Raw genomic sequence first — 10,572 nt, 5'->3', positions numbered from 1 at the left:
ATCAGCTAAAACTTAACAGAAAGGCAAACCTTCAACAGTAATTCAAATTTATGGTTTGTATTCTCTTCTATATAAACCTTTACAAAATATCTTTTAATGTTTGCTTCATGTAGCAAAAGTGTTTTAGATTTAGATTTAGACATCGATTACTAATTGCCAGACTATATATATATATATATATATATATATATATATATATATATATATATATATATATATATATATATATATATATATATACATATATTGAGATTAAAAGGTTTAAGCAATAAGTTGAGAATTTTAAAAAGTTCTTAAAAGAGAAAAACTTCTGGATATACTGAATTTATTAATTATATTTAATTTAAAGTCGGTATTTAAAATACAAGACATATATTTAAATATGAATAATGAATGATAAAAATAAAATGGAGTGCTCTAAATTTATTTTATATATCTAGCGTAGCATATACAAATAATTCCTAATTTGAAATGTCAATACATTTGATGCCTCCCCCCCACCCAACTACTTTAATATTAAATTCGTTTGTTATTTCTGTTAGGTTTTAACAATATTATCAAACTTCTTTTTGAATTAGCTTGACAGATGTCGAATTTCGAGAATGCAAAAAAGTAAGTTTAAAAAAAAATTCATAAAATATAAAAAAAAAAACAGTCAAAACGACCCATTTAATAAGATGTTCTTTTTCCATACTGGTATTTTCTATGACATTCAAGCAAGGCTAGTGTTAGTAAATAATATAAAAAGCTGTAAAATAATGAGCCACGTATTTGTTGCTTGGTCCAGAGTTGACTGAAGCAAACAATTTCTGCCCTGACTCCTAGCGACCGAGGTATTGTAGTTCCCTGGCCATCTGACAATTTCCACACGGTCCGCACCAACACTCAGTCATGTAGTCGTTGTGAATAGAGCCCTAAACAGAAAGTAGGTTTTGCCTCTTAACACATACACATACAAGTAACAGTATATCTCTCATAAATAAATGAATATATATATATATATATATATATATATATATATATATATATATATATATATATATATGTACATATATGTTTCTCCGTACCTATCAGGGGCGTAGCGAGGGGGGGGGGGCGGGGGCGGGGGGTGCGGACCGCACCGGGTGACACCATTTAGGGGGGTGACACCAAGGCAAAAAATAGCAAAATATATAGAGAAAAACTCGAAGGGGGGGGGGGGTGCAAATCGAAAGTTTGAGGGGGGAGGGTGCAAATCGAAAATTTGAAAGTTTGTCCCTGGGAAGGGTCTCTATGCCTCTGGGGGGGGGGGGGGGGTGACACTATTAAGTGCAGCACCGGGTGACACCCGACCTCGCTACGCCACTGGTACCTATATATTATCATTTTTTTTCCGTTAGTACCAAAGAAAAAAGGGGCAGATGATATAGTTCATATGTTTCAAGACCTCGGTTTACTGGGGGATAGTGTGGTTAGCACTATGCCCCGCCGCATTAGTGAGTCCGACACTCCTTAAAGGTGGGTGGACTCAACAACGCCCTACATACTCAAGCCTGTGATCTGAACTCGAAACACTTCGAATAGCAGTTCGTGCTCTACCATTTGACAACGCAGTCACCCCCACCTCTCTCTCTCTCCCTCTTTGCTTACCATAATATTTTCCTGGGTCCTTAGTTTGACTCTCATCGAGGTAAAAGAAAAGGGCACCAAGCAGGGCGTCAAACAGTTCTCGTCAAGTTTCTTGGCATTCCTCATCAGTAGACAGGTACCACAGAACGCGCCCAAAAGACCTACACGATTCAACATTTTAAATAATTTATCAAGTACTTGGAAATAAGCCACTGTTTACTATACAATATTACTGAGTAATGGAGTGTAAATAAAAACAGTATGGTATCAACGTATGCAGTCTGCATACATCTGTTTTGATTAAGAAGAAATATCATAGTCAGCTAATATTTACCGTGACTCAATTCACATGATTATTCTTGTCTATTAGTTAACGTTTGAATGCCATTTTAAGTAAAATCAGGATATAGAAATTGTTGGTAAATTTGTGACAAACTGGCTGGCTCTTTTTTGTTTCGTATAAATACATAGACCGAATTTTCTTTAAGAAAATTATTCTTTATGGAATCCTAATATATAAAAGGCCATGTGCGCTCTTCTCTCTCTCTCTCTCTGTCTGTCTGTCCGCAAAATATTTTCGCCGGACATCACGTCAGAATCGGCAGCGATATATGGATACCTTTATACGGACTTTTGTTGAAAATAATACGTTAGATGTTTTAAATGTATAACCACAATTTTATTTAAAGAAGAAAAATAAAAAAAATAAAGGCGTATTCGAATGTAGAGAAACAGTATTATTTATGCAACCGGAAAAGTGTTTAAACTTGGGACAAGAACGCATTTAACAATGAAGTCGCTTATTGTTTACACTAAAAAAAGAGCACGAAACTGATGACGTCATCTTCCGAGTTTAGAATAAAAAGAAATGAGCTATTTCATTCAAATATGATTTAGAGCTATGGAATGTATACAATACGATTTTCTCGGCCTAAACTTAAAAAAATTATTTTATCTATTTGGATTCTAGATCTAGAGATTCTAGATCTAGATATTGATCTAGATATTCTAGATCATATAGATCTAGAGATTCTAGATCTAGATCTAGATGATCTATAAAGCTAAGTTGTCGGGTGCCCGATAGGGCACTTCCCGGCGCCACAGGCGCTTCAAATTTGGCAGGACCTTGCCTTGGGGCAACAGAACACGGGGGCCGGTTGGCCGAAAAGTCTACGATGAGGGGGTAAAAACTGACCTCGACTGACCGGCGCCTTATATGGGCGAGTTAATTAAGCATTCAAATTCTCAATGTTTTCGAAAGCCTAAGCGAAGCTGGGTAGCATGCCTAGTCTAATATAAAATGACTGTATGTTTACTTGTGGCAAAGAGGCATAAAGTAAAAAAAACTTGAGTTGATCCCGTTGTATAATTTTTCTAACGTGTTCATTTTTGCACTGTACTTTAAAAAATGTTTAAAAAACTCAATATTGATAATTTTTACAGCGTATCATTTTTATTGACGTCATGTGCAAAGAACAAATTTAAACTAAATATATTACCCTTTACAAAAATTAAAATTTTGTTTAAGAAAGTGTACGTCATTTTGTACCAATTATTTCTCAGGATAAATTACTTTTGTTTAAGTTTGTTTTGATGTTGAAAAAAAAAAAAACAAATTATCTAATTAGCATTGTTTAATAAAGTGCAACATGGTAAGTGAAACACTGGTATTTTGTAAATGACCGTTTATTTATTGTATACACTAAATGTACTTCTACTTATAATTAATTTGAAAAATAACAGTTTAGAAGCTGAAGCCGTTGTTCTTAAATATTTAAGTTTATGTTTCCATTTGCATTATTTTTTGCGTTGTTTGTTTGATTTTGTTTTTGTGTTTGTGTTTGCGTTTGCATTTGTGTTTGTGTTTGTTTTTGGAATTTCTGTCTGTGTTTTCGTTTTCGTTTGTTTCGCTTTTATGTTTGTGTTTACTTTACGTTTGCGCTTGCGTTTGTTTTTGAGTTTGTAATTTGGTTTTGGTTTTGGTAGGTTGTAGTTAGGGTAAAGTTTAGAATTAGAGTTAGGGTTAGGCTTATGTGTTATTTTCTCAAACGTCCATATTTGTATATATATATATATATATATATATATATATATATATATATATATATATATATATATATATATATATATATATACTTTGAAAAGTAATATATTTCCTAAACCCTGGAAATTCCTTGACATATAGGGTTTTCACAGTGGCCGGTGCCAACAGTTATAAATACTTTTGAGAATTTGAAATTAAAATTAAGTGCTACTTCAGGTTAACGAAATTCGTTTGAAAGTTAGTACAACTATATACGATCGTATACCAATGTATTGTACTAGCCGTCACGGCCAACCCTGGAGATGGATATGGATATCGATATGGATAGAAATAGGGATAGGTATTTGATTGTTCATTTTAAAGAAGGGCTATGTAATTTTACGGGGTGGGAGGTAATTGACATAGCGGATTTTTACAGTGGGTAATTGAACCTGGGGTAATATAGACATGTATATGGCAGACACGATAATATGCAGGTGATTTATAAGACAATGAGCATATAATAAAAAGAACATGTTATAATCAGAATTAAGGATAAGTTAGTCCCTAAAATACTTACATATATTTATGTCATTAAAACAGTCGCAGACACCAGAGTTCCAGTCTCTGAGCGGCTTGCCTGCAGTACCAGGCTGGACGACCACGGTACCGACCTGACCAGGCTGGTACACCACTGGGGTGCCGTGCTGAAATCAAAGTCACATTACATGTTATGAGCTCGAGAAAAGGATAAACACGTTAACTGTATAGTATTAGACAAAATACAATATATTATTCACTTTGAGGTTGGAATTATGTGATATTTGTTCAAGAACAAGACATATTCAATAAAAGAAGTAACTAATTAAGAGAAGAAAAAAATATAAATACCTACCTGTGCGTAAGCAGCCATGATGAAAATGGAGACCTACAAATAAAATATGCGTTTACACATATTTAAAGATATTTGTTTTCGGTTTATTGTGTTTCAAACAATAATATGTTTTTTTTGTATGTTTGTCTAATATTACAAAGGTGCAAACATAAAAGTACAGTGAGCGCCTCGGCTATCTCTAAATGGTTTGGCGCCAAGCAGAGGCGTAGCGACCCTTCCCGGCGCCCGGGGATAAACTTTTCGATTTGCACCCCCCACCCCCTCGAGATTTCGATTTGCATCCCCCCTCGAGATTTCGATTTGCACCCCCCCCCTCAAACTTACGATTTGCACTCCCCCTTTCAATTTATTTTTCCAACCCATTTTGGCGCCCCCTAAGGTCGGCGCCCGGGGACATATGTCCCCCCCCCCCCGCCCCCCTCGCTACGCTACTGGCGCCAAGAGATCCAGAACGGCTATCGTAACACTTGGTATTCGTTAATCGGGCTTTCTGCATAGAGGGAAAGGGGTAAAACTATATACAGCCTCAAAACTGCAACAGATTGCGTGTCCCGAAGCACCTTGGGCTTCCCTGTGAGAACGATGGCGCCTAAATTAGTTTTTAAAAAGTCAAAATACTAAAGACACGATGAACAACAGTAATCGTAGACTATATCGAATCAGGCGCGTCCTCCGGCTTAACTGGATGGGACTATTAGGCGTCCCAGCTCACTTGTGAGCACTGTGGCACCTACGTTCATTTTAAACAGAGCGATAGGCTATGGATACAATGGGTTTCTACAGGCGCTAACTATATAGAACCAGTCGCGTCCTCCGGCGCCCCACAGGGGGTGACTTGGCTCGACGGGCTTTCACGTGAGCGCTATGGCGCATACGTTTGTTTTGAAGAGTGCGATAGAATATGGATAAGATGGGTATAATAGTACTCAGTAGCGTAGCGAGGGAGGGCAGGCGGGGGGGGGACATATGTCCCCGGGCGCCGACCTGAGGGTGTGCCAAAATGGGTTGGAAATGTAAATTGAAAGGTTGAGGGGGGGAGGTGCAAATCAAAATCTTGAGGGGGGGGGGGGGTATTTACATTTAAATAACTCAGCTTTAGACAAAAAGAAAATAGGATTGGTAAGACATTGATGAAACCCTCTTAAAATATTACGCAAGACATTTTCCCGCATAAATCTGATATTATAGGTAACAAGTTTATAAATAATCCCCTCCACCGGTCCAACAGTTTGTTAGTTTGAGCTGTACAGAGAGGTGCCTACCCCCCCCCCCTATTTAGTATCTTGACAATCCTTTGGACTGGATTAACATTTCTATAATCCCTACCGTCCTATTGTTATTAGAGTATTATGAAATTAATTTCTTTTGGTTATTTTTATGCTAATTACAACGAAGATTTATGAAAATAAACAATGCCACAATCTATCTTTGGTGAGAAGTTGTACATGATGTCTGACGTCTCACTTCAGCCGTTCGGTATCCCACATTAAGATGTCATTTTAATGGAATCGTTTCATCTTTACATCAAGTACTTAGCCTGCATTTTATTTATTGAATCTTCTATCCATTACTTGCTTTTAGTAAATTACCTGCCTGTTCCACTTCTCACCACGATGATGACTTTTAAGCTGTGTATCTTCTTCTTCTTCTTCGTTCTTAATGTTTGGAAGGGATCGAGACTTATCTGGCCGAGGGTTCGAACTCGAGACTTTTCGGTTTAGGAACCATGAGCTTTCCCGACTCGACCACGCCGACCCCTTGTCTATAAACGTATATTTTTACTAACCAGAGTCTTAACGATGATGTCAAACCTTAAACAATCTATCTATATATATAATTCTCTTCTGGGAGCCGTTAGAAAACAAGCTGCAAGCGCGACTTACAGTCCCCTCTCTTCCTCTCTATCGCTACCACCCCCCATCCCCTCACATGATCTGGTGAGTTGTGGTTCACGCTGTTTACATTTTACAATCATGGAGACGGGTTTGGTGACGGCTATTAGGGGCAGATAATTTAGTTTGAAACGATTTTAAACTTAGAGGAGGTAACTAAGAGGAGGCTGCTTTCACGTGGGGGGGGGGGGGAGGGGGGTTTAGTGTTTTTAAGCAAATATTTTCAGTGGCAGCATTGGTACTGTCGAATTCACAAATTATAAATTACTGAAAAGTAGAAAAAAACAACTAAATAGCGGCGTATGATACGCCGCGGGTCGGCTCGTTTTTTATAAAACTGATTGAAAACGTTTGAGGTTGTTCTAGACTGGTAGATAAAAAAACCCATTATTTTTTGCGGAGGGGTAAACATTTTGTCTCACCACTCCCTCATATACAACATACCCACACGAACGTGAACTTTATGCATACTTAAATGTAAACTACTGACAATAGATTAGTAAATAAAAAAAAAACTTACAGTATGTTTAATGGAGTAGTGCGCGACCTAAAAACACCAGACCTTCTAGACTCACTGACTTGCACGCCGCTGAAGTTGTTTCTCACACGATAATGCAGGATGCACGCTTGTTTTAAAGATATATCATCTCAATATCGCGCGTCTGTCGTTTTCCTGATTGTAAATTTTAAATGGAGGAAGGAATCTGGTCCTTCGCGATAACAATTTACTACTGCTGTCGATTTCTGATAAATTTATAACAGGACAGCAAACGATGGTTAAATGTCGTACAGGCAAACGCATTGACGTAGGCAAAGGGGGAGGGGTTGGGTTAGGTTATAACACCCCCTCCCCCTCCATGTACTCCAAAAATAACTATTGTTCTACATTGAATTATAGCTAATATTGTTCTACGTTAAATTAAATTAAAGCTATGACTTGTGTCTCTATCATTTAGGGCAGCTAACAATGGTTAAATGTCGAATAGCTAAACGCAGTGACATAGGCAAGGGGGATGGGGGAGTTGGGTTAGGTTTTAACCCTCCTCCATGTACCCCCAACATAACTACTGTTCTACGTTGAATTAAAGCAATGACTTGTGTAATCGTGCTGTGAGTTGCGAGAACCAGTTTGTACCTGTGTTTCTGTAAGAGTATATTAGGCAGAGGCGTAGCGAGGGGGGGGGGGGCAGGGGGTGCGGAACACACCGGGTGACACCGTTTAGGAGGGTGACACCAAGGCAAAAAATAGCAAAATATATAGAGAAAAACTTGAGGGTGGGTGCAAATCGAAAGTTTGAGGGGGGGGGGAGTGCAAATCGAAAATTTGAAAGTTTGTCCCCGGGAAGGGTCGCTACGCCTCTGGGGGGTGACACCATTAAGTGCCGCACCGGGTGACACCCGACCTCGCTACGCCACTGATACTAAGTGTATAAGAACGTGTGTGAGTCTTTAAGGTTAGTCCAGTTCTCCCAGAAGGTTAGTGTACGTTAGTTCTGTACTATTTATATAGCCACTGTATCTTAGTTTTTGGCACTGGCGTTCGTATTTAGTGTTTAGAGAAGACTGTGTTAATGTAGGTAAAATTTACTGTATTAAACTCTTTTATTGTTAACGAGCCGTTTTTAAGTTGAGTCGTGTTTTGTAATCATTATGTGGTTGTCTCGTCTTGTAAGTCGCGTGGCGCACCGGATCACCCAATACCGTAAAGGCGTATCCGCGGTCATAAGAGTGTAAAATTGGCAACATTAGCAACACGCGAACGTGTTAAATTGTCAGCCAATATTTAATTGGACTACACCTAGCCCAATCATAGAAACATCAGCCCACATTCAAGTCCGCGAAACAGGAAGTAAACAAATCAGATACGTGTGAAGAGTGGACGGCACATGCACAGAAGTAGATTAAGCCTAGTGACGTAGCCGGGGTCGTCTCCTTACATATATATATATATATATATATATATATATATATATATATATATATATATATATATATATATATATATATATATATATATATATATATATATATATATATATATATATATGTGTGTGTGTGTGTGTGACATGAGCGCGCGCCCTGATTATAAAATAATGCAAGCGCATTTACAATTACTACGCTACAAACGCAGTTCAACTTTTATTAGTTGTATACTTAATAATTAGTCTATTTAATAATTGGTCTGTTCTCGCAAATTGTAAATCGCGGAAATCGTTTCAAACGTGTCTGGAACAGAGTTTCTTTCAGGCATCTACCCCCCCCCCCCCCCGCACGAAATAGAATTTATATATAAAATATAAAAAATATATATAATTTACCAGTGTACCAATGTCCCCCCCCCTCCCCGAAAGTTTTAAGTGCCCCCCCCACCGCTTGGGGGCGGGGGCATTCCCTGTGCTCTCTAAGCGCAAGACATACACACAATTGCAGCATTTTTCATTATACTGTAGTAGTTTATATTAAAAAATGAACGGAACGAGTAAAGGAAACATGTTTTTAATTCAAATGTCAAAAGTCCTACTGCACAAAGCAAAAACAAAAAATATTATATTTGATACATCACACATTTTCTTCATCATTAATGAAACGTGTTAGTCATTTTAGTTTACATAACATATAGTATTATTTTAAAACATTTCTGAACACCATTACTCAAGCTTCATGCAACTATGTGACCTCTTTCATTACACATCTAGTGTTTTACCAAGTTATATATCGTACAAGCTCGGTTTTCATCGCTTATTTTGGGTTACTTCCCCTATGAATCAGTGGCGTAAAATACAAAAATAGCAAACTTCAATTCACCCGGTGGTAAAGTTTTGAAAAGTAAGAGAAAATTCTCCTCTACATAGGCCTTCACAAAAGACCGAATACGATTATTTAAAAAAATATATCTTATTTAATGTTTCAACTCAAGCAACAAAAGTGTTTTAGATTTAAATATCGATTACTAATGGCCAGCACTGGCTATATATACATATATATATATATATATATATATATATATATATATATATATATATATATATATATATATATATATATATATATACTTGTACTGGCCTCTGTGAAAAAATTCAACTGTAAAGGACCATTTTTTTTTAACATTTAAACTTTTATTTTTCAAAAATGATAATTCCTTTTATTTTTTTTAAAGTAACTATTGGTTATGACAAAGTGACTAATCATACAGTAACTTAAAATAACAATGTTTATATTAAGATGAAAGATCCAAAGATGAGAGCTAAGTAAACTACAAATTTAGGGCCAGAATTGGAAAACAAAATGAAATGTACACATTACTGAATTTTACAAAATGATAGATGACATGGGATGATAGTAACAGACAAAACGCTCAGCAAAAACCATATGGGGCAGTTGAATAAAGAACTTTCATGTCTTTAAGCGTTAACTGCTGTTTTCAATTTCCTACCTGAAGGACCATTTTTTTTTTTTTTTTTTTTTTTTTTTTTTTTATGTTGAACATCCAAAGTTTTTAATCGCATTTTGTAACTTATTTATATCTTATTTGAGCTATCTTTCTTTTATTTGCATTATTTTACTAATAAAACAGCTACCAAATTATTTTCTGTGTGTTCAAACTTCCATTTTTTTATATTTAGTATACATCTGTCTCTGTCCGTCCAGCCTCCCTTCTGCCCGTCCATCCGTCTGTCTGTTTATTTGGTTTTTTTTTATCTTTTCTTGGGGGAAGGGTGGTGGGGGTGACCCTCAACCAGAAAACACAACTGGAGTAAATCTAAGTTAGCAGAACATATTAAACGTAAATTAGATTGTGCGTTAACTGAGGCTTTTACCAATGATTTATCTTGTGTTCACAAATATTTTTAAAAAGTATTTAACAGGGGAGGTAATTACCTACTAAACTACAATAATCAACACTAAACAATCATATATACTACAAAATTAACATACATTTTGGTAATACTTTTTTACAACGTGATACATTATTATTTATATTTTCTTTTTAAAACTACTATAAAAGTGATATATTACGTAAGTAAACTTTTTAATTTTAACCTCTTTTGTAAAATCAACACACATTAGTTTATTTTCAAAACATTTTCGATATTTCATAAAGATCACATTTATGAAATGTTAAATATCCGTGCTAAATATTTGATCTTGTTTAA

The 10,572-nt window shown here is 36.2% G+C and overlaps 1 protein-coding gene across 1 annotated transcript; it reads right to left on the bottom strand.

Moving 5' to 3' along the window:
- Nucleotides 1-643: 643 nt before the first annotated feature.
- LOC131940176 (placenta-specific gene 8 protein-like) lies at nt 644-7,041 on the bottom strand. The gene is made up of 5 exons (XM_059298801.1): nt 6,939-7,041; nt 4,527-4,559; nt 4,212-4,338; nt 1,630-1,769; nt 644-914 (listed from the first exon to the last, which is right to left on the bottom strand). The coding sequence occupies exons 2-5, from the start codon at nt 4,542-4,544 to the stop codon at nt 822-824; spliced, it is 378 nt and encodes a 125-aa protein (XP_059154784.1). The 5' UTR covers nt 4,545-4,559; nt 6,939-7,041; the 3' UTR covers nt 644-821.
- Between the last annotated feature and the right edge of the window lie 3,531 nt (nt 7,042-10,572).

This window comes from Physella acuta, unplaced genomic scaffold (assembly GCF_028476545.2).
Source record: "Physella acuta isolate Inbredline_101_S28 unplaced genomic scaffold, ASM2847654v3 ptg000310l, whole genome shotgun sequence".
Lineage (NCBI taxonomy): Eukaryota > Metazoa > Mollusca > Gastropoda > Physidae > Physella > Physella acuta.
Note: the sequence above shows the minus strand (reverse complement) of the source record. Positions and strands in the feature narration are given on the sequence as shown.